At 41.5% G+C, this 25,265-nt stretch overlaps 1 protein-coding gene across 1 annotated transcript in view; it reads right to left on the reverse strand.

Moving 5' to 3' along the window:
* GABBR2 (gamma-aminobutyric acid type B receptor subunit 2) overlaps positions 1-25,265 on the reverse strand; it is a 984,392-nt gene that overhangs the window by 215,976 nt on the left and 743,151 nt on the right. The window contains 1 exon segment of the mRNA XM_006021507.2: positions 22,214-22,336. Within this exon segment, the coding sequence (XP_006021569.1) occupies positions 22,214-22,336 (123 nt within the window).

Below are 25,265 nucleotides of genomic sequence, written 5' to 3' on the forward strand. Positions count from 1 at the left end.
AAGTGCGGCGCCCAGAACTGGATGCAGTACTCCAACTGCAGCCTGACCAGTGCCGCATAGAGGGGGAGGATCACCTCCTTGGACCTGCTCGAGATGTATCTGTGGATGCATGACAAGGTGTGGTTGGCCTTCCTGATCGCGTCCCCACACTGTCGGCCCATGTTCATTTTGGCATCAATAATGACTCCAAGATCCTTTTCTGCCTCTGCACTGACCAGAAGGGGGTTCCCCAGCATGTAGGTATGCTGCTGGTTCCTCCTCCCCAGGTGCAGCACCTTGCACTTGTCAGTGTTGAAACCCATCCTGTTCTCATCTGCCCACCCCTGTAACTTGTCCAGGTCCAATTGCAGCCTATTCCTCCCTTCTAGTGTGCCCACATCTCCCCACATCTTAGTGTCATCAGCAAATTTGAATAGGGTGCTTTTTACCCCCTCGTCCAAGTCACTGATGAAGATGTTGAACAGCGCGGGTCCAAGGACCAAGCCCTGGGGGACCCCACTGCCCACATCCCTCCAGGTCGAAAATGACCCATTCACCACCACTCTCTGGGTGCGGCCCTCCAGCCAGTTAGCGACCCATTTGACTGTGTAGGTGTTGACGCCACAGTCCCCTAGTTTTTTAATGAGAATGGGGTGAGAGACCGTGTCGAAGGCCTTCCTGAAGTCCAGAAAAACTACGTCCACTGCTACCCTTGCGTCTAAGGCTTTTGTGATCTCCTCTGAATTGAATCAGCTTCGCATAGCCCTCATGCCAACTGCACAGTAGTTCATTACTACTGCACAGTAGCACTGCATCATGCTATGTGCCGCATGCTGCTACTGTGCAGTAGTAATGAGCTACTGCACAGTCGGCGTCTTGTGTAGACATTCTAAAAAGCAGCAGAAGTCCATTGCAAGTGGAAAACACTTTTTTCTGAATGTGCTATGGAACAGTGCTCCCCTGTCTCCAATAAAGCACAGGGATATATGTTTGCCTGAAGTTCATACATAATACCTCAGTGATCCTATACATTTCTACACCATTCCCAATTCAGGTCTGTGGCTAAAAAGTTGATGGAGAACTCATGCCATCATGAATCCATTCACAATTTTAAGGTATCATAAGATAATTTCAGTGGAAGAGTTAAGTCTATGACAGGAAATTGCTTTCTGCAGCTCACTTGACTTTTTATCACCAGACACAAATGTTGATTCTATCTCTTTATATTGAATTTTTCCAGAGCAACATGATGATAGTCTCTAAGCATTTCCTAGGAAATATGCATAGCTATCAAAGTTTTTTTTACAGTGCTTCCCTTCTTGGATCAGGAAGCTCTGCTTGGGGATTTCTGTATATTAAACAATCCTCCTATTGGGAATAGTGAAAATGGCTCATAAGACAGTGAAGAAGATTCCTTTAACAGCTTTAGATAATTAAGTTTTTCCCATGTCTGATAACACCTGGCATTTTAAAGTTAACCAAAATAAATTAAAAATTAAGATCTTTATCACTCTTCCCTCTCCCTCCCCCTCCCCTTGTGTCCACCCTATTTAATGTTACGCCTTCTTCCTTCAGATGTTTCACACACTCCTTGAGCACATTTGGGATGGGTACCAACTACTCTTGAAAGGTTTTTCTGTTTCTATATTAGCATATTTGATAAGTATAATATGAACAGTCTGCACTCCAAAAAGGATTGTATAGATATTAATGAACTTATTAACATTATTGAGAGATAAGTAAAGTCTACTAAAGACACTAAGGAGACACCTAGTACCAAAAGAGCAAGATCTGAAGAGGCAGCATCTCCAAGCAATGTTTCAAGCTGTAAATACATTTTTTAGTTCCATCTACCTCATGGAGTAACATACTTGTGCATTTGTCTTATCACAAGTACAAAATGCAGATGGTAAGCCAAATCCTATTCACGCACTAAGAATATTATCTGTTCCACTTTTATTTGCACCACTGAATGAGCAGGGTGAATAACCGTCTCTCTGTGGCCTGAGAAACTCTTACCATAGGGGAGCATCTAGTTGGTAGTTCCTAGCCTACTCTGCTATGCCAACATGCCAGCAAGCTTTGAGAGGAACCAGGATCACAACAAGGGGTTGTGGAACACCCCCTTTGGCTGTGTGGCACATATGCAGTAAGCCGTCTTTAGTAAGCATATGTCACACAACCAAAGGGTGTGTGCCCGGACCTCCATCACTGTGATCCTGGATCCACCTACGAGTACCTACCTGCTCAGAGGGCAACAGAATCACTTCTACATTTTAGGTAGAGCTGATCACAAGCTGCACTTTAGTTCTCTTTTATCTAGCAGACAATGTTGCCCCTAGGAGTTCTAAAATGGGTTCTAAAGGCATGGAAGCAAACTATAAAGAATTTTTAAAGAAATATAGGAGGCAGAAAGCCTTCTAAAGCACTGATGGGTCTACACAGCATCAGGGCAAAAGAAATAAAAGGACTGCTGAGAAACCAAACGATCACTTTGCAGGCATCACTGCAGAGGATATTTAAAAGGTACCTACTTCAGATATTCTATTTTTTCTGTAACAGACATGAGGTACTATACAGACACTAAGGTGTTAAGAAAAAGTGGTCCTGGAATGAACGAATATATTAAAAAGCAGTTAAGTCCCTAGGCTCAGAAGATATAAATCCAGGTGTTTTGAAGGAATTTAAGAATGGAATGGCTGAGCAGCTGGCAAAATATGCAATCCCACACTGAAAATAGCTACTCTGTCAGAGGAGTGAAGGGTAGCAAATATTGCACCTACATTTAAAATGCTCTAAAGATAATCCAGGGAATTAAAGAGAAGTAAGCTTTCTGGATTTCTATTCCACATAAGTCCTTATGCTGTGCCCATCACCCTGGTTTTTAAGTGCCGAGTGCATTAAACAATATGATTAACATTTATCACCTTTTTGTCCTTTCATACTGCCCCCAGGAAGAAGATATTATACATTGGATTAATATTGACTTTTAAAATATTATATATAAAATATGTATCATAAAATATGCTACCTGTTTACAGTAGGGAAGGCAAGGGCAAATTCCTCCCTTCCAGTGGAAGGTGATAAGGTTAATTTTCTGTGGGAGTTCATTTGATAATACACTTTGATGTCATGTGCAGGGTCAGGCATACTAAAGGACAAGCAAGCTGCATACTGTTGCTAAGAGGTTAGTCTTCGTTTCCTTCAGAACACCCTGCATTCAAAAATTTGTCTAGTTTATCTGAACCATGCAGTTGGTCTAATAAAAGATATCACTCACAAAAATCACTGCCACTGCTTCCGTTAGCATTTCAGAAAATGTGAACATCTGCTTGAACATGTGTCCACATTTTCTAATTAACTCATACAGCAGCTGTGAAAAAGACAAAATCAGGGGTGTCAATCATATGGCCCAGGGGCCAAATCTGGCCCATGGAGTCCTGCCATCTAGCCCCTGATCAGACCCACACAGGCCCATGGACCCCTCAACCCTGCCCTTTCCTCAGTATACCTGCGCCAGCAGCCACTCCAGCTAGTCTGGGACCTGTGCCACGTGCAGTGCAAATCCAGAGCAGCCAGAATGGACGTCACATCTGGTACCATCCAGATGGAGCAGCAGCCATGTTACAGGTGGTGGCTGCCTTGGCCAAACTGTGCCACACACAGCACCCACCCCAGCACTGCAGGTCCCAGAGCAGGCACCATGTATGGTGCAGGATGGCCACCGTGTGCAGTGCAGCTGTTGCTGCTCTGTCCCCACTGTGTCATGTGACACCCATTCCAGCATCTGTGCTGCACACTGTGGGTTTCAGACCAGCTGCTGGATCAGGTATGTTGGAGAAAGGAGAGGGGAAAATGCAAGGGAGTCCATGGGCCCAATGTAGCCCACACACTAGCCTCACGCCACTCATCCAGCCTGCAGGGCTCCATGAGTTGAACACCTCTGCACTAGAAAGAGGAAGAATTCAAACCATTTTAGTGGAATGTCCCGAGTCCTGGAAACCCTTTCAGGTGAGACAGCAGTAACTCATTTTTAATAGTGCTGAATGATGCAGAGGAGTCCAGAGGAATGCAAATGGATGTCTGCCTTCTAGCCACTGATAACAGGTGATCTTCAACCACTGACAGTAAAACCATTTCACATCTCTAGATGCTTGCTCAGGCATGGATGGTTTGACCCTGAGCAGTTGCTGGGGAGTGTGGGTTTCTGAGAGTTGCTTAGAAGGCTGTGTGTTTGAGGCAGGAAGGGACGATTCGTTCCTAGAAAAAGGCATTGGCTCTTTCAGTCAGAAGTGGCTCCAAGTTACTCATAACTCTTTTCCACAAGCTTAGCAGAGCAGGGGTCAGATTCATAAGTACTGGTTGTGGGATTCTTTACAGTTTCCAGAACTTCCTGAAGAATGAGTGTATTGAACTCAGAACATTCAGGCAGACTACTGGGAAACTAGGTCTTCAAAGAGGTATGAAGTACTTAGGCTGGCTTTGCCAGTTCAATGGAGTTTGATAGGAAGATTCTCTTGGCTCCTAAACCAGCCTGAACACAGGGTTGGAGAAATTCATTGTGTTTCAGTTTATCTGAATCAGCCCCGATTTTCTGCCATTAGCAGTTGAGTTTCAGTCCATCCCTCTTCATCTGGTACGGGATAGAAGAACATCTAGGAGAGCTGTATAGGTAAGAGGAAAAGGGACCTTTTGGGAGCCAACATGGTGATTGCAGCCAGCATTAAGGGTAGACATGGCCATTGTGTACTATTTTCAGCAAAGTTGCTACTGCGTAGTCATTTAGTACTTGTATAAACAAATAGTAAGTAACTGTGAAGTAACTGGAGTTACTGCGTTGTATTGTCACCAAATGGCTTTTTTGTGATGCTGACTGTGCAGTAGCATTCCATCACGCTTTCTGCCATGCAACACTACTGCACAGTATTCACGCATAACAGCTACTGATAATGATTCATCAGGTCCCAGATTGCTTGCGATGTCTGTATTTTACCTGGCTTTAGAATTTGATAAGAGTTTTCCTGGTATAGCTGGATCATGCGTCTTTCTTGCTCCAGTATAGCAGCTTGAAATGCTCTGCCTACTGCTTTAATATAGTGATGGCCTGTTTAAGACAGAGTGGAGTTGTAATATTCTCCATCTCGAAATTTAGACTGAAGAGGGAGTCTAGGGTGTGATCAACTGCCTGGGTTTCTCCAGAGATTACCCATGAAAGTCCTTGGGGGTAGGGAAGGGAGGGGTGGGCAGGCAGGCAATGAGAAGATAAATATTTAGGTTTGAACATCATCAGAATTGTTGACATCCATGTTGGATCTCCATGGACAAAATAGTCTGGGGTGAACATGACCACCTATGACACGGCCTTAGTAAGGTCCATTATGAAACCTTTAGTTGGTGGCAGTCTGTAAATGAGTAGAAAATATGTATTAGCTTTGACTCTGGTTTCAACTCTCAGCTGGTTAATAGGGGTGTATAAAATGGGCCGTGTTCGATTTGGATTCGGCCCGAATTGGGAACAGTGATCTGAATCAACAAATTGAATCACTGTCCCTGATTCAGATTTGGCTGAATTGAAGATTCAATGCCGATTTGGAGAATCAGCAATTCAGCCATAGACACAGCTTTAAGTGTTTGTTCTACATACCTCGAGGTACCAGGCGTGGCTCGTGAATGCTGCAATGCTCCTGTGGGATGCTCCATCCGCCCTAGCGTGGGTGGGGGGAGGCTGCGTGCTCAGCAGTGAACCCAGAAGCACTTCTGGTCCACCAGGGAGTGCTCTGGCCCCCACCCCCACCACCCCTCAGCTAGGTAATCAGCCATGGGGGGGCCCCCCCCAGTGTCCCCCCCAGACCCAGGAGGCACCAGTAGCTGAGCTGGGGATGGGCATGCCCCCCACCCCACTCCTTAACAGACCCAGAAGGGGACCAGAAGTGCTTCTGGTTCACTTCTGAGACTGCTGCCAAGTGCACTGGAGAGCCCTCTGCATTCCTGTGGGACAATCCATCGCCCCAGCATTTTAGCAGTCATGATCCACCTGCTGCCTTGAGGTATGTAGAAAAAAAACACAAAACAACAAAAACAAACAAACAAACAAACAAGAAACAAACATTTAAAGCTGTGTCTATGTCCAAATTACCAAATCAATTCAGAGGGTTCTGATTCGATTTGGAGAGATTAAAGGCTCTCCCAATTCGATTCTAATTTTGAGATCTGGCCACCGAATCAGGCCAAATGGGAACAGGGACCAAAGCTTCTCACAGCCCTACTGGTTAAATCCTAGAAACATACAAAGCTGGAACAGTGTTCCTGGAATAGTGGTGGTATACCGGAAGTATGATGGGTGTAGCAACAATGTGAGCAACAACCATAGGATTATAACAAGGCTAGTGGAAACAGAAGGTGTCAGTGGCATCAGGCACTCACTTACTTGAGGAAAGTGAAGCCGTCTCTTGTCTCAATGCCCTTGTTGTTCCTATCTACTTCGGAGAAAAAAAAAAAAAAAAAAGGAGAGAGAAAGGGGGATTTGCCATGTAATAATGACTGAGCTACAGCTTTGAGTAGCTACTGAGAGAACAGGCCAAAAGCCCTTTGTAAGGAATGTGGGGATTGGGAAAGGAGTCAGTGAGTGCATCTACACATGCAGTTTGAGCCACAGTTTATTTCTCCGGGGTGCAGCTTTTACACATGCGCTATCAGCCCGAGGTTGCTCCCCCGCCCCAACTCAATGTGCTGCAGAGGGGCTGGTAGGGCATGGTCTTACAGTGTGGGGCTAGACAACAGGCAGCCTTCATACTGTGGCACCTTCATGCCCCAGCCAGTCCCAGTCACTGCCTACACATGCATTTTGGTGCATATAACTACTCCGCTGTAGGATGGTACTTGTTCTGTACAGTACTATCCTTCAGTGGAGTTAATTTCCTGCACCCTACTACAGGCATACATGTAGATGGTGATGCTTTACTGAGGAGCTAAATCGGTCAGCTCCATAGTAAAATGTATGTGTAGATGCACCCAGCCTCATTTTAAATCTGTGAAGACTTCTCTCATTTTCCTGTTTTTGTTTTCGTAATTGAATGCAAGGCAAGGCTCTGCTGCACTGATACTAGTGGTGTCTGGGGCTGGTTGGAGCCCGTCTTTGTTGGCAGGACACAGGAGCAGCATGTGGACTGACACATCCTATAGCTTCCCCGTTAATTGGTCAAGTACTTAGAAACAGAATAATAAAACAACAGAAAGGGGATGAGAGGGCAGTATCTAACCAGAACAGTTTCTCACAAATGAAAATTACAGCTTCCTAACCCCTTAGGTTCCTTTGGATATTTCAGTAAAGTAGTAATAACAGAGAACCTGATGACACAATCTATTTTTATTTCCAAAAGTCTCTAACAAAGACACTCACAACAGGCCTCTAAAAAACTAAATAAAATTGGAGTGAGAAGCAAAGAGTAAGAAATCAAGGAGTACGAATAAATGGCCAACCTTTATAATGGCAAAAAAGTTAAGAGATTCTTCAAGATCGATTGGTATTATTTAGAGTAACCATCTGGAAGGAGTGTGGCCAGTGACATGGTAAAATTTGCAAATGGAACAAAAGATTTAGGTTAATCAAATTCAGACAGAACTAGAAGGGACTTTAAGTCAAGCTAGGTGAATGGGCAATATTATGACAGACTAAATGTAAATCAACTCACTTTAAAAAGGGGTAAAAAGTGAAGCATTCATTCACTTTGTAATGTTCTTAATTACCAGTTTTAATGGAGGGAAAAGACCTAGAGATAACTGTAGACAGTTTCATAAAAAAAAAAAACACCCCAAAAAACTATTGTTCGATGTGGAAATGAAGAAAAAAAAGTGCAAAGAAAGTATTAGGATGTATGAAGAATGGCACAGAATATGTTGTAATGCCATTTTGTAGATCAAACGATTGCTTTCATCTAGAATACTGTACTCATTACTAGCCAATCTCCTTTTAAGGCTAGTTTATGCACAACAGAAGTTGTGCATAAACTGGTTTAAGTACTCAGAAACTGGCTTAAACTTGTAACAGAACAGCTCAGTGCACATAAACCACTTTCAAAATGGCTAAAACTGGTTTAAGGTAAACCTAGATGGAAGTAGTGTCAGACTTAACTTATTTATGTCAAACCAGTCTTAGACCCCCTCTCAATTTAAGTCAACTCACAGTCCCCAAACCTCTCTCAGCTGCATGCCGGTGCCTTCCACTGTTGCTGGCAGTCTGGGAAGTGTGCTCTAGCCCCTCCCAGCTATTGGTATGGGCCACTGCAGGGGTCTGGCTGCCTTTCCCATTTTAAAAGTGAACCTCAATACACATTATTATTGGTTCAATCTACACTGTTTAGAGAAACCTGCAAAGATTAAATTGATTCAACCTGGGACTTTGACCATCTGTACTTTGTCCAAAAGAATAGTACGGAATTTGAGGAAGCTCAGAGGAAGGCAACAAGAATAAGAAGCACGTTTCATCTGAGTATTGGGATTATTTACTTTAGAAAGGAGAAGGCAGTCAGGTATAAATATATACTAAATAGTGAATGATATCAAGGAAGTAAGTTGCAAGCTTCTGTTTTTGTCTTCTGCCACAAGAATATTCAATAAAATTAAAATCAACTATTTCAAAACAGATACAAGAGAAGTATTGTGTTTAGTGGGCCCCACAGACGCTGTCTGTCGCAGCTTGCCATTGAGGCCAAGAAGTCAGCAAGTTGCAGAGCAGGACTAGACTTTTAAATAAACAAACAACAAAAATATTCAGATTTACAGTAATAAATGTTTAAAAAATGTTGGAAGAGATATTAAAACTTGACTATGAGGTTTTTTTAACTGATCATTAATTATTACATAGTATGGTAAAAAATTTCACAGGGGCAGATTATCTCATAGCCAGACAGTTCACTGAAAGTTTTACATACCTACCTTTGAAAATATCTAGTGTTGGCTACAGCTAGAGACAGGATACTGGACTGGAGGGATTACAGGCTCGAGCTGGCATGGCACTTCCTACATTTCCCTGATTGGGAAATGTCATCAAGCAGCAGAAGTGACCAATGAAGCCAGAACCAGAAAAAGGAAGCTCACCAAAGTCATAGCACAGGCATAACTTCAGTGCAATTGAGCAGTTCAGGAAGTCACTGTTCTTTCTGCCATCTTGGAACTGACCCGGCCCTGCTTCTTTATTTCCCCCCGTTTCCTATCTGTTTCTATGGGAACAAACAGAACTAGCCACCAGCTGAGTCAATTTCAGCTGCTGGCTTCCATTTCTCACATCTTGTTCTGTTTCCCTGGAAACTGATGTCAAATCAGCGAAGATAAGGTAAAGTGTTTTGGGTTTTTTTGTAAATATATTCTGTTACTATGGGTCCTAGTGAGAAGGCTTGAACCGACTTCACTGGGAGCAGAATCAGGCCCTCTCTTCCCACCCTAGCTAGAATTTGTGGATCATGGGCAGGAGCAGCTGTGAACGAGAGCTCAGTCTCAGCTACTTGTGTCCAGCTGCCTGCTGAGGTCTACAATAGCTGGGTCTGAAAGCAAGCTACAGAATTCAAGCAACACTTGGCTCCTACGGTCTATAATATTTCAAACATGAAGGAAAGGAATTCAATTTATTTAAAAAATGGTAGGGGAAACAGATGGGTGTAATGTATTTAGAGAACAAATTGGCTAACAAGCTCTGACCTGTGCTAAGCTAAACACCCCCAGAAACTACTTCAGCCAATTACATGCTTCAGTTCATAATGTATATTTGACAAAGATCTCTCCAATCCAGCTGTTAGCAAACTGAATAGTCCAACCATCATAATTTAAATAACAAATATATATATATAAATATACATATGGCGGGAGAGTGAAAGAAGAATGTGATCTGATTGTCTGAAGAAGGTTTTGAAACCACATAATCATCCCCACCTGAATACACACATTGGATTTAAACAGCCTCTTAGCAATTACAATTCTGTATTACTCCTTTTTGTTTCTCTCTTGCACTCATTTGTGCCAGATTACCTGCTAGTTTTTATGGTACTAAGTGGTGGTGATGGAAAGGCACAGATAGATAAAGGAAAGATTTTCAGGACCAGATCTAATAAAGTACTTAAATAGCTTGGTCCATATCTGTGATCCCTAAAATTCCTGCTTAAGTGCTAAGAGCTACTCACAGAGAGACTCTCATGGACCCAGAGGAACACACTTCCATCTTCAGCTTCCTTTGTGCAAAAATGACATTTATTTCCTACCTATGGGGACTCTTTACCTTCTTTAATTTTCCCTGAACCTGAAGAAGGGTGTGTGAACCTGAAAGTTTGCAGAAAAGGATGGCTTTTTTTTAGGTGATTTCTTAGTTGGTCTAATAAAAGGTATCATCTCTGAACTAAAAGTTCTGCAGTTTTGCATTTCTCTAACCCTAGAGGCACCCAAACTTTGGAACTGCCTTGCCTTTCAACTTCAAAGTTCCCCAGGAAGCTAAAGAGCTACATCTCTTTTCGTGCTCAAATGGCATCAGGCTTGACAGGGCTGAGCACCTTAGCATCTGTTTCCTGTCTGAAGTGATGATGGTGTACTTACAAAAGTAGTTGGATTTACAGGAACTCTAGCAGGGTGAAATGGAATCACAATTGTGTACTTAAGTCCACTAGATGCCCAACAGATGGAACAGAATCCTGCTCTAGGAATTGTGCTGCTACCATCCCCCGAGTGGTTTAATTCATATACCTCTTCTGAGAAAAGCCACACCAGAAAGTTTGGCCTCCTAACAAAACACAGTGGCACCTCTCCCTACTCTTTAAAACACAGAGAAGGGGGTGGTATCTCCCTTTTACATTATAACCTGATGAGAGCACTTGCCCAGGAATTTGAAAATGCAATTTGCATCTCCATTGGTGAGTATTTAAACTTCCAGCACTCAAGAGAGTATCATAACCACTGAACTACAGGTTAGCTTGTGATCAGGAGAGGGAAAACCCTCCACTGTCCTCTAGAATCATAGAAAATTAGGTTTTAAGGGACCTCCGGAGGTCATCTAGTCCAACTCCCTGCTCAAAGCAGGACCATCCCCAACTAGATCATTCCAGTAAGGGATTTGTCTAGCCAGGCCTTAAAAACTTCCAAGGATGGAGATTTCACCACCTCTCTACATAACCCATTCCAGCACTTCATCAACCTCCGAGGAAGTTTTTCCTAATATCCAACCTAAACTTCCCTTGCTGCAACTTGAGACCATTGTTTCTTGTTCTGCCATCTGCCACCACTGAGAACAGTCTAGCTCTTATCTTCTTTGGAGCCACCCTTCAGGTACTTAAAGGCTGTTATCAAATCCCGCCTCAGTTGTCTCTTTTGCAGACTAAATAAACTCAGTTCTCTCAGCCTCTCCTCATAAGTCATGTGACCCAGCCCCCAAACCATTTTCATTGCTCTCTGCTGGATTCTCTCCAACTTGTCCACACCCTTTCTGTGGGAGGGAGCAAAACTGGACACAGTGATCCAGATATGCCCTCACCAGTGCTGAAGAGAGGGGAATAATTATTTCCCTTGATCTACTGGCAAAGCTCCTACCAGCGCAGCCCAGTGTGCTGTTAGCCTTCTTGGCAACAAGGACACACTGTTGGCTCATATCCAGTTTATTGTCCACTGTAACCCCCAGGGCCTTTTCTGCAGAGCTGCTGCTTAGCCAGTCAGTCCCCAGCCAGTACTAGTGCATGGGATTCTTCTGTCCTAAATGAAGGATTTTGCACTTGTCCTTTTTGAACCTCATGAGATTTTTTTTGGCCCAATCATCCATTTTTCTAGGCCACTTTGAATCCTACCCCTACCCTCCAGAGTATCTATTACTCCCCACAGCTTGGTATCATCCATGAACTTGCTGAGGATGCACTCCATCCCATCTTCCAGACCATTAATGAAGATATTGAACAAAACTGGCCCCAAGACTAACCCCTGGGGCACTCCACTTGATACTGGCTGCCAACGAGACATCTAGTCATTGATCACTACCCATTGAGCCTGACAGTCCAGCCTGTTTTCTATCTACCTTGCAGTCCATTTATTCAATCCATAATTCCTTAGCTTGCTTGCAGGAATGATGTGGGAGATCGTATCAAAAGCCTTGCTAAAGTCAAGGTATATCATGTCCACTGCTTTCCCTGCATCCAAAGTATCAGTCATCTCATCATATAAGGGAATCAGGCTGGTCAGGCATGACTTGCCCTTGGTGACTCCATGCTGATTGTTCTTGATCACTTTCTTCTTCTCCAAGTGGTTAGAAATGGATTCCTTGAGGACCTGCTCCATGATTTTTCTGGGAGTGAGGTGAAGCTGACTGGTCTGTAGTTCCCTGGGTCCTCCTTCCCTTTCTTAAAGATGGGCACTATATTTGCCCTTTCCTAATCATCTGGGACTTCCCCCAATAGCCATGAGTTTTCTAAGGTAATGGCTATAGGCTACACAATCCCATCAGCCAACTCCATCAGTATCCTCAGATGCATTGCATCCAGCCCCACGGACTTGTACACATCTAGCTTTTCTAAATAGTTCCTAACCTGTTCCTTCATCACTGAGGGCTTCTCACATTTTTGTGAAACTGTGCTGCAGTAGTCATAACAAGTTGTGCCACTGTGCAGCAAAGAACACAAGTTGAGAGAGGGGAGAATGACTCTGTAGCCACTCCCCTGAATATGTGAAGTCTTGGGGTGCTTGTATACACGCAAGGATGCTGCTCCAACATGCTGTAATTTCAGCTCATTGGAACAGACTCTGCTGGAGCACGCTAATTAGTGCATTCTAGCAGCCTCTGCACCTCATGTATTAAGCATCCCTGTGCTTCAATATGGCAATGAGGGTACTTTAACTAAAGCTCATCAAATGAGCTTTAGTTAAAGCACTCCCATCGCCATTTTGAAGCATGGGATGCTAAATACATGAGATGCTGCAGGTGCTTTAATTAGAGAGGCTCTCAGATCCACTCTAATTGAAGCGCCTCCTCCCACCCCCAGAACACATGTAACGATGCCCTTGGATTTCAGTTCCCGTTCTTAAGACTGTTTATGAGTTTACAATTGAGTTACAGGATAAAATACAAAAAAACTTTTGAGGGAAAGGACTGGAACCCAGGGCTCCATCTGCCAGGTAAGTATCCTAGTTGTCTAGCAACAGAGTTTGTCTTTCTATTGTGGTCTCCCATTCTCTCTGGCTGCATGAAACTTAGCTTCTTTTCAGGCCCTTCTTCACACAACAGCTGAGCAGGTAACCATGAACACATAAAATACTTATATGCTGGACTTTAGTGTCTCAAGGCACCCTGAAGTGCTTCAGCCTCCCTTTTAACTAAATACTGATTCCTAAGGTTCAGACATTTTTCTGCACAAATATGAAGAGAGAGAATTTTCACTGTAAGGGAAAAGTGTTGCACTAGGAACGAGTCTAGACTTTACTGCAGGCTACTTCTGGCATAGCTGTGTTAATAAAGAGACATCACACCCAAGTAGCACAGCTATGGGATTAGAAAGCCCCAAAGAAGACGCAGTTAAAGCAACACAACGATGCTTTATTGGTGCAGCTTACTTTGTGTAGCAGATGGTATGATTATTTTCTACAACTAGTGACTTTATAATCCCGGTGAAAAGAAAAACTTTGTGGGTATATTGTGTCCACACTAGGAGCATGTTGCCCATGCTGGAATTCCTATGCCAGCAAAACACTTGTAATGTAAATACAGTTTAAGATTTTGTTGAAAATAAAAGAAGGAAAAATCTCGCCATCTCCATTTCTAGTCAGCTAATACGACATTTTCTTTCTCATTGACCAATGACCCTAAATTAGTCCCCTGAGCTAATTCCAGAACTGCATTCTTAATCAAGTTTATCCACTGGGGAGAAGAAAGAGCTAAAAGGTCTCCCTCTAATATTCATTTCTTCAGCCACCACCTCAGGAACAGCCTTACATGGAGAGAGAGGCTCAGCTGTTTATAGACATTTTGTGTCTGGTTCACTGAGATAACCAGAATAATTTGAGTATATTCCTGTGGAAGCAAGCCACATTAACTCCTTCAGGCTTGGTGCCACTGAACCTGCTGAGGGGAAATACTCAGAGTTTGGCTACATATGCAGCTTGGCTCACTTAATCTAAAGCTCATTGAATGAGTTTAGTTAAAATGCCCCAGAACCATTTTGAAGTTCAGGGATGCTAATACATGAGATGCAGAGGCTGGCTGGAGCACGATAATTACCATGTTCCAGCAGACTCGATTAATCGAGTATGTTCCAACACCCTGTAATTACAGTGCATTGGAGCAGCCTTCCAGCTCATGTACAGACACCCGGAGATTCACATCAGCACAGGTTGGCCTGGGCTTGTAGACTGGTCACTTTTTTAATTGCCCTTCCCTCTTTGAATTTTGATTTCAGTTTTATTGGGAATAAACCTAACTGAAACATGTTCAAGAGTCTTTAACTTATAGCTGCCCCACAGCCAAGGGAGTGAGCTGGAAAGACATTGGGCACTTTTCTGTCAGAAACTTACCTGACAAGCAGTGTTTTGGATCTCCCTACTGGGACCTTCCTTCTGCAAGGACTTTCCCAAAATCAAACCAACTCTGTAGAACACTGATTTTAAAAAGTTGGCAAAGTCTAACTAAAAATGATTTTGGGGGGGATTTTTCTAACATGGACTTATCTTAGGTGAGGCAGATTTGGGGAAGGGTAGTCTGGGAAAGAATGGAACAAGTACGCAGTGCACCCTTCTGAATCTTGATCTCTCAGCTGGTCCAAGAACTTTCAGGATGCAATCAGCAATAAGGAAAAATCAGCAGAGAAGACGGAGCAAGGAGGACAGAAAAGGTTAATCTTTACTTAAAATTATCAACACTGATTAATGCAAGAGGCAAGAATTTCTGTGGGTGATATCTTTTATTGGACCAACTACATGGTTGGGATAGACTTAGACAAGCTTTCAGGTATCAGAGTACCCTTGAGACCTCAAGGTTACTGTTTTAATACCCAAAAGCTTGTTTAAGTCTATCTCAGCCTTGCAGTTGGTCCAATAAAAAGGTATCAACCTCAAAAATTCTTGCCCTTGCTTTTGTCCTGGACAATCACAGGTACAATATCACTTCAACACTATTAACACTTATTAAGATTTTCAAACCACATTGAAATGATACTTTCTGGAAGTAAAATTGGGGAGGCAGGAAGGGAACAGACCCTCACACTGACATTGACCTAAATAGTTGAAGGTCTAGACTCTCTCATTCAGAGGGGTCCTGGGCATATGCCCTTTGCTTCCTAACAAAGTGTTGTAGCCACCAGGCTACAGGCCAGGCTCTCTCCAGCCCTTCTCTTGAAGCTGGCCCACTGTACCCTGTATTTAATATTTATTGGAAAAAATACTAGCATCCAACTCATTCAGCTGTAAATCACCTGGTGTGCTTGCTTCCTCCTGGTCTGCAGTTACAGGGCTATGGACAAGCCTCTTAGATGCATGAAAGGTAAACAGGGTCTGGCTTATGCCATTTTCAAGAGTCAATCTACTAAGTGAAATTTTATGAGCTTCCTGCACATTTAGTATGTGGGATGTTTTCTTTTGGGTGTTAAGACTTTGAACCAAATGAAAACTATACCAACCCCCAGTGCTTCATGGGATGATGGTGGCTTTATAATCCTTTGTTTTTGAGAAAGGTATAATTAATCTTGTATCTTAGATATTTTGACTTTAAGGTACAATATAGTGAATTACATGGTCTTTGAGGTAAAATTCAGGGAATGAAGAGGGCTGTTTTCTATGGCTGTATCAAATTGCAGCAGAGGAAATTTAGATTGGAGATTAGGAAGAACTTCCTGATTATGATGGCGGCCAAGTATTAAAACAGGCTACCTAGAGAAATGGTGTAATCTCTGCTCCTGGATATTTTCAAGAACAGGATAGACACACATCTGGCTGGGATTGTTTAGTTAGGGATGATCCTTCCCTGAGCAAGGGATTGCACTAGATCATGAGTGAGCAATTATTTTGGGCGAAGGGCTGCTTACTGAGTTTTGGCAAGCCATTGAGGGCCGCATGACAGGCAGCCAGGGGCAAATAAATATTAATTTTCTAAAATCCTTAGGGGCCCCACGGGCCAGATAGAATGGCCTGGTGGGCCGCATCTGGCCCATGGGCCACATTTTACCCACCCCTGCACTAGGTGACTTTAGTAAGTTCCTTCTAGACTTACTTTCATATGATCCTCCCAGTCTGAATGGAAGAGTTTGCATCACTGTAGTCAGATCCCAAGATGGCACAGGTCTGACAACTGTTTGAGGTTGAAACGCTTCCCTTAATCCATCTACATGCCATTGAGTAATCCATTAGAAAGTTGAATAAGGCTTCATGCTATAGAATGCTACATGTTTTACAGGAAGATGTGAGATGGATGATGGAAAGACTGGTTTTAAATCTAGGCCTGCTTGTAAGAAATACAGAAGAGCTAGAATGTAAGTGTACAGGCAACTGAGTGCTATGGCCTTCTGGCCAATATAATATATGGTTAGGAGAATGGCCATAGTTTTCTTCTTTTTAATCTTCTGGATCACACTTTGTAATGAATGGAGAGCAAAGACACATGGCATCCTTTTAGATAGCTTATCTTGGTTTGCAATAACCACTGGACTCTCTTTGTTGAAGAGCTTTGTGCTTAGAGTGGAAACAAAGAGATTCACATAAGAGTCAATTATGCTTCTGGCATCAAAACTTCTTGATGTCTTGGCAAGTCTGTTTTCTTCACTGTCCCTTGTATGTAAACTGCAGTGCTGAAGATGAGATGACCTTTCCCCAGGACCAGGTTACATCACTCTGGCATTTAGACTGGCCCCTTTGCCAATCTATGGATGTCATCATCACTGTGATGTTTTATTGGATATTGGGTATCATGGCCCTTTTCAGGTGACCCTGGAAGTCTAGAAAAGCATACCTAAACCTTCTTTCCTTTAGAAGATGGATACTCAGGAGTCTCTCTCTGACCCTATATGTGGCCTATAGGTGTTTTCTATATGAAAAGAATGTGGTCAACGTTTTGAGGTGTAGATCTCAAAAGGTCACTCTCAGTATTGCACAGACTTATTTTTCTACCAGTAGAGGACTCAAGCAGTCTAGAAAACGTCCTCTGAATCTCTCTCGGGATGGTCAGCTATTCTGTGCCTTTAGGAGGAAGCCCCAGAACAGTCTTACATTCTTGTCTATGAGATCTCAAAGGATGAGCAGTTGTTTTTGTTTTAGTCCACCACCTCTGTTCTGTCACAAGCCCTACTTCTAGAAGGAATCTGCAAGCTTAATAGTCAGTACCATTGCTTACAGTCATGTAAACCTACCCGGGGTGTGTGCCTCAGCAAGGTGGCTGCTGGCCTGGAAAGAAGTGGGCCCTGGGTTTTAGCTAGGGTCCTTTGTCTCAGAGAGACAGAAACTTGACCCTGAATTGTCCTCTATTAATTCCTTCCAGTGGCTATGTTAGTATCAACTTAAACAAGAACACTGGAGAAAGAGTTGCTTAGTGCATGGATTAGCATACTATGCTAGAATGCCAGAAAGACACAGGATCAAATATACTTTGCATGAACAGTACCTAGAATCTCTGGTCTCCTAGTTGAGAGCTACAGCAACTGCACTATTAGGGGAAAAAATGATTTCCGTTTTTTATTTTATTACCATCCATATCCCTGCTTACACAGTCAATCATGAACACAATTAAATGTGGCCAGAAACAGAATTCCAACCAGTAAGTATGTGGCATTTTTGCATTTAGATGACCAAAACCGGCATGCAGACACACCAAAACATTACCACTTAGAGAACCAGGAAAGAACAGAATATCACCCTTATTGCCCTTTCACTGAAAATACTACACAGAACTGGCAACTGACACACTAAAACAAATAATTTCTTTATGTCTCCATAAATATTTGGTTTTTTTTACTTATTTTTTAATTAAACATTTAATTAAATACATCAGCATCTTCTAAAACCTAAAAATTAGAATGAATAAATAACATGGAAGAAAACAACATTGGAGAGCAATAACAATGTACAACAACAATTCATCAGTTTTAGAATATTGTCTGTGTACGTATACGTACAAATGTCATTTTTTTGCTTGTTTCAAAAAGCAAACCCCCACACATGCTTTGTGAAGGAGAAACAAATGAAGGAAACAAAGAATAAGTGATCAATGAGAGTGATCCTGATCCACTGAAGATGGTCAAACTTGCATTTGCACTAGGAGTGCTTGTTTGACCCTACTTAATTATTGATAAAAGACTATGATTTACCTATAATTCAGTTTTTCTGAGTCACATTTCATTTTCTGACATTTTCCTGTATTCTTTAAGGCAAGAGAGGTAGAGATGCTGCAGTCGTGGTCCCCAAAAGCCGCAACCTGCTAATATTATCAAACCTGGTTGAAAATACTATTTTTTTCCAGTCATTAGAGGGAGAGCAACCCTCTATTAAGGTCTGTAAACTAATCCCTGTTTCTGTTTGTTGAGCTATGGCATGAACTCGGGGCAGAGATCAAAAAGATCAAAGGCACAAATACCCACTGAAATATCAGTTATCATACTTGCTTCATAATAAAGTGCATATTTATATTATACAAACATTTGTTACACCCAGAACTGAATGAACAAAGTCTCCATAGTTATATCAGCACTCAGGCTTCTTGGGCTAAATGACCACTTAATTGTGTCTACCTTTAAATAGACTAAAGAGAGCTAATTTAATCATACTGATTCTAATTTCTGAGGGAAAATTTCCTATTATTCTGTGAAGGGAACAGACCAATAAAACACTTCAGAGAATGTGTTAATCTTGTTTTGACCACTGTGACACATTTTCATTCAGTAATAGTAATTTCCCAGACTGCTGAAACCCAAGATCCACTTCAAGAAAAAGTTAACCAGTCATACCTTATTCTCACCCTCATGAGGGTTTCTAAAGAAACAGGTATATATTTGAAATTCAGTTATATTTTTAAACTGTTCCCTCAAATTTGTATTTTATGGACTGATGCATATTCCATGTTGACTCTTAAGAACTTTTTGAATAAAAATTACTTTATTATTTAAAACTGAAAAAGACACCAATTTTCCAGTTTAAAATATTACTTCACAGTTATTTTTGCCAAGTGTCAACCTTGTTATTTTTTTCTTTAGTGAAACATCTTACACCAGTGGACACTCCTGGGTTCTTCAGTCTTGGGTTCTTAAGGAGCAAAAATAAAGGCTATTATCGCTGAAGTCCACCCACGAGTGGTATCAAATCAGGATGATTTGTAGTAGGTTGTTGTAGCCATTCATCATATTATACATCCTCATTTTTATATGCTTTGATGCACAACGGAATAGTTAGCGATGCTGACATTTAAACTATCATCGGTCAGCTCTTACAGTAATGAATGAGGTGGGTGACACCTAGTTATTGTTTCAGACTTCCCGCAAATTCAAGGAGATGTTTCTGCATAAAATAAATTTAGTCACATTCAGTCAGGTCTGGTCAAGGTTTTCTTCACTTCCAAAAGAGTTGTAGACTAAGCCCCCTGGCACATGTTATACTTAAGATGTGATTAACCAGTTAATCGTGTCTTAATTTGTTACCTGGCCACATGTTAATGCAATTAATGGCATGATAAAACAAGAAGTACACCACAAGCTTACTACACAAAAATGTGTACTAACTTTGTGGCTGGTTCCTATCATGACATTAATTGAATTTATGGCCAGGCTGGGGCTCCTAGCTGCAAGGGCACAGCTGGGAGCTCCATCAGCGGATGCAGGCTCCCAGCCCTGGGAGCTCATGCTAGCTGATGGGGCTCCCAGCCAGAGAAGTTTGCTACTTGCTGGGAGTAGCAAAGTGATCCTGGGCTCCTTCTGCACTGGCAATAAGGTATAGTAGGATCTGATGCTCCATTCCACAATCATGCACATGTGGCATGGTAGAAAGCATGAATGTGGGGATCATACAGCAGATCCTATTGCACCTTTATTGATACACCTGCCGGGGGCCTAAGTCTTAGATGCTATTCTACCTCTAAGACAACTAAGATGCACTTATGTGGCCTTTAACCATTAAAGTCACTAAATTCACCCAGGCACATCAGACAAAAAAAAACTGCTAAGAAGCCTAGGTTTCTCACAGGCCTCCATTTTAGACCAGACTAGTTCTGGACTATTTTCCATGCTCAGAAGCAATGCAGAAAAGCCACCTAAGCATCTATTACCACCTAGACCCAATCCATCGAGGAAGCACATAACTCCAAGTAAGCTCCTGATACTTTAGACTGAGAAAAATCATGCCAATTGGAAGTGGAAAAGAGGAGAGCTAGGTTATCTTTTGGTCAATGGCCTAGTCAGTGGGCACTTGACCTGAGGGCTTGGAATCTACATCTCCCATTTGCAAAGAAAGGGCCTTACAAGGTGGTGTTTAACTAAGTAGCTCACTGAGGACAACCTTTTTCCTGGATGAGAGAGAGCCCTGGATCCTAGTCCCTGCTCCCAGTGATGATTAAGCTTTTTGCACTGAACAGTCACTGAGGAAAATCCACAGAATGCATTGGGAACTGGAAGAGGGACCAGAATCCAGGGCTCCCTGCCTCCCAAGAAAAGGTCATTTTCACTGAGCTACTGAATTATGCTCCACCTTGCATGTTCTTCTTCTGGTCCCAATGACTCTTGTCTTGCTTTTGATCCAGTGGTCAATAGGAAGGAGGGGTAGGTACCTCATCCTTACTTAGCCCACAATCTGCACATAAGGACACTTTTCTAAGATATGAGAAATGTGTATTCAAACTACCTCAGGATGAGAGGGGGCTAAATCCAGATTTCTCATCTTCTGGGCAGGTGCCCAAACTACTAAGTTATTGTGTAAAAGATGGGTGGGTCTTTGTAGAGGATAGTATCTTCTCTCTGAGAGAGCTGGTTCCCAAAAGGACGTCTCCCTTCTGAGCAAACTGGATTAGGTTGGATGCTGAAATTAAGCTGCCTGTTGAGAGAATGGGAGGATGATGTGTCTCTCCAGTTTGAATAGGAACTCTTTCATGAGGTAAGATGTGTTATTTGTCCTAAGATGTGTCAGTTGTGCTAAAGGCAAAAACAACTTGTACGTCTTAGGAGGAGGAATAGAATCTGGACTCAACCTTTTAAAAAGGAAAATTTAACCTCTTGTGAACAGTTGAGAGAACTGCTGGCAGCTCCAAAATACTCCAACAGGAAGAGCACATCTAACTTTAGGAGACGCTTCTCTAAAATATGTTTTAAAAAAAACATCTACCTAAAAGAGAAACAAATCATGCCTCCTTCCAAAAAAAACCCCTAAAACCCTTTCACAAAAAAATGATGCAATATAGGAATAATGGAATAAGCTCTCAGACTTAGTCTTACAGATACTACTGGCACTGATGGTAATATAATTTCCTTTCTTCCAGAAAGGTAAATATTGACCATCATAAAATCACTTCTGGATAAGTTATTACATCTCTATTTCCCAGTGATGTGCTAGGTGTAAGTTCAGGCACTTCTAAACATGCTGACTTTCATACAGAAAGTATATGTGCAACTTTTTTCTCTTTGCCACAGTGAGGACCCTATATTTCTTGAGACCATTCTCCTACTTCCAGAAGGCTCTATTATCTAGGAAAATACAATAGTTCTGGAAACTAGGCACAGGTGGTGTTATGCAATTAGTCTCCTGACAATTGAGAACTCCAGTGTGACCTCTCTGGGAATGACAGTAAAATGGAAGCAATAAGGGTACATGTTAATGAGTGTGCATGTGGGTGTGTGTGTTACTGTTGAGAGTAAATATAGATAAAGGTAATACAATTCCTGAACATCTGCAATAAGAATGCAGTCGAAGCAGTGACCTCTCCTGCACTTATCTTGCGTGAATTCTTACTGAAATCTGCTAATGGGTTCTGATAATCTATTATTTATTGCAACAGCATCTCTTAAAGACTCTTAGCAGAGAAACCTCCTGTGTTTACAGCATTATTTCATTCAAAACCTCTTAAAGTGACAGATGCAGCACCTTATTTAGAATATAGATGGGATGTCTTTCTATCATTGGTAATTTCATTTTTGCTTTATTTTCCAAAAACTCTCTGTGATGTTTTTAATATATTCTCATGCATCCTTAACTAGGTCAACCTGAAAGCTGCAGAAGCAGATATTAATACACTGGTAAGCATTACTTGGAGTGCATGACATACCTCCATGTTGTACTTTTCCACTGTCCTTCTTAAGGGGTCCACTACCTGCCAGCAAATCAAGATGCAAAGATCAATCAGCAGCATCCCTCCAACTATCACCAGCAACTTCTGGTCCTTAATGATCTGGAGTGACAAAAATAAAGCAAAAAAAGGGCATTCCCATGACTGAGATTCCTGCAGAGCCTCTCTCACATGTAGCAAAATAAATGTACTGTTGATAAATAATCTTGTTAATAATGTATAGAGAAAGGTTTACCAGAAATATCAGAAGATGAAATCAGGAGGTCATTTTACATAATACAGTAGTTTCATCTCCTGTTTATCTGCAGTGTCTAAAGATCATAGAAACACTTTAGAAGGAGGTTGTGAGGACTCAATACTTACTAATGCTCAATTTCAGAATCCCAGAAACTGGAGAAGTTTCTACAGTAAATATCAACTGCTGTATGCTTGGGTGCACATACAGAAGGATATTCATTGCAGTTCTCCCTATAGCAAAGCTATTGTTAAAGCAGCAATTCATCTTCCATCAAGAGATCCCATTTTCACTTGCTCATAACTTTCACAGTTGCAGATGAAACATTTGCTTGGCCTCAAGTGAAAGAGGATTTGGTTTTGGAAAGTTTTAAATGCTGAGCACTTTTTAAAGGAGGCTAAGGAGACAAATATACCTTTTGCACATGGAATGCAAAACAGTCAACTTCAATTTTTGTGTGAGTCTTGACTTCGTTAGAAAATAGTACCTTTGATAAATAAAAACTAAAACTTGCAGATAGCTTTACTGAACTCTAATATAGTTTATACATATTTTCTGCTATTACACACACAAAACTATGCTAAAAGAAGACTGTTAAAGTTGCAAAGTCAGGCCCCCGAAAATAAGAAAACATCAAACCAAAACTCTTGGCAACCATAATTCTATGTGTATGAATCATGACTTTGATTTACAAATCATGATCATATTACCCTTTTTTCTAGAGGACCTTGTCTTATTCAGTGCTTAAAGCAAATATTGCTACAATATTTTAATACACGGAAAAGAGTATGTACTTTCTGTGGCCTTTTCCTTAGAAACAGCTGATTTGTTTTGGCTGAAATTGTACCAATAAAAAAGTACTCAAACAGACACCTGATCTGGAAAATTTCAATCCATATGGTTCAAGTTTATCAAGTTAAAATAGAGTCATGTATTAGGAACCGTGAATAACAGGCTGATCTCCTAGACCAGCCTATAATAAAATGTATTTTACAGTGAGTTTCTATCAAGCTGCAAGAAGAGGTATATATTCATTTTTTGCCATTTGGAAATAGAAACCTTTCATAAACTTATCCTTAAAATTTACAGTTTATATTGTTACTCTTAATTCAAACTGTAAATGTTCCTATTATTATACCTGTAACCCATTTCCATTGAAATATAAGGAATAAAACAGTCTCCAAAACAGTCACTGTTCTTTTAAAATAATGTTGCAAATATATGTAACTAGAAATATACAGAGGAGCAGAACTTCTGAAAGTTCCTATTTTTAATATTATTCAGAGAAGCAAATTATCCACTGTAGAGAAGCCTACCATACCACATTCTGTTCCACATTAATCTCCTGGATAAAGTATGGAAACCATTTGGAGAAGAATGCTAAGTCCATCAGCTAATGAAAATGAAGTTACCTGATGTGCTATTGCCATTTTTTTCTTATTAAAATCTACATTTCTAAAGCTTTTATAATAAATGGGCCAGAACATGATTTTTGCTTTTAACTCACTTGGAGAATATGGAGGAGTAAAAGAATATACACTTTTCATAGATGGAAGCACAGAGCAAAACAAGTGGCAACCAGCTGTTTTATTCCACTTTTGCACAACTGGTCAAAAAATAGATTGCAATGAAGAGAAACTACACCAGTAAAACAGCTAATGAAGTTCATTTCCCCCCTCTGAACTAAAGGGGGAAGCAGAGACTGAAATGTGGCTCTCAGGCACATTTAGTTTCTTCTTCAATCTTTGTGTAGCATGACTATGCCCTGCCCTTTAGGTAGGCCCAATTGTAAGATGATTGTCTTGCCCTAAGTGATGTTAATGGAAAGATTAACTTTAGGTAGAAGAACATTCCAAATCTCATTCCTTAAGGCCCACCTAAGCCCTCAAAATAAGGCTAAGTGGAACATTGGTAACACATTGACAATGGACTACCCCTCAGTACAGAGGTGCATCTCCTGTGGGATTTATGACAATAGGCACAGAAGGCCATATCTAAAAAGTACTAAGTGGGCATGTCTACATGAGACACTAAAAGTGCAGTAGACTAATTCTATTGCGCATTAGCATGTCACAGTGAAAGTTGTGCTAATGTGCTAATGCACAGTAGAATTAGTCTACTACACATTAGCATCACATAATATATGACATGTACTGGCATTATTGCACAGTAGCGCTGATTATGGTGCATTTAGTACCTGATATTATATGTACTATACTTAATGTGCTGTAATTATGGCACATTAATGCACATGTGGACATGCTGGGTGGGACTTAAATGGAATATAGATGCCATAGTCCAAAACTGTAATCCTGACAACCCACACCCAGATGATGCCAAATCCTGGAGATGTAAATTCTCCACATTTGAATTTAAGGCTAAGCACAGACAGTCAAAAAGCCAGAGGCTGCATCGATTCAATTTTCATAGGTTGTCTAAGCTGCATAGATTGAATCAATATGCAAGTGAACAGACTTTCACTTTTGATTCTAGAAATGCAGCCACATGCCTGCAGTGGTCCAGTCTAGAAGTTGGGGGGTGCTAAAGAATGCCTCCCTGCTTGGTTGGAGCAGACAGCTTGGGTCAAGGCTAGCCTGCCCACACTGTGAAGGGGGTTTGCGGGGGAGCTGCAAAGCATCCTTAGATGCTGGGGGTCTGTGAGTTAACTTGAATCTGGAGGGGATGTGGAACAGAAGTTCAATAATCCAATTTAATCTAAATCAGTTAAGTCTGATACTACATTCATCTAGGTTTATCTTAAACTGGTTTTGGCGATTTTGAAAGCGGTTTATGTGT

The sequence above is a fragment of the Alligator sinensis genome, unplaced genomic scaffold (assembly GCF_000455745.1).
Source record: "Alligator sinensis unplaced genomic scaffold, ASM45574v1 scaffold386_1, whole genome shotgun sequence".
NCBI lineage: Eukaryota > Metazoa > Chordata > Crocodylia > Alligatoridae > Alligator > Alligator sinensis.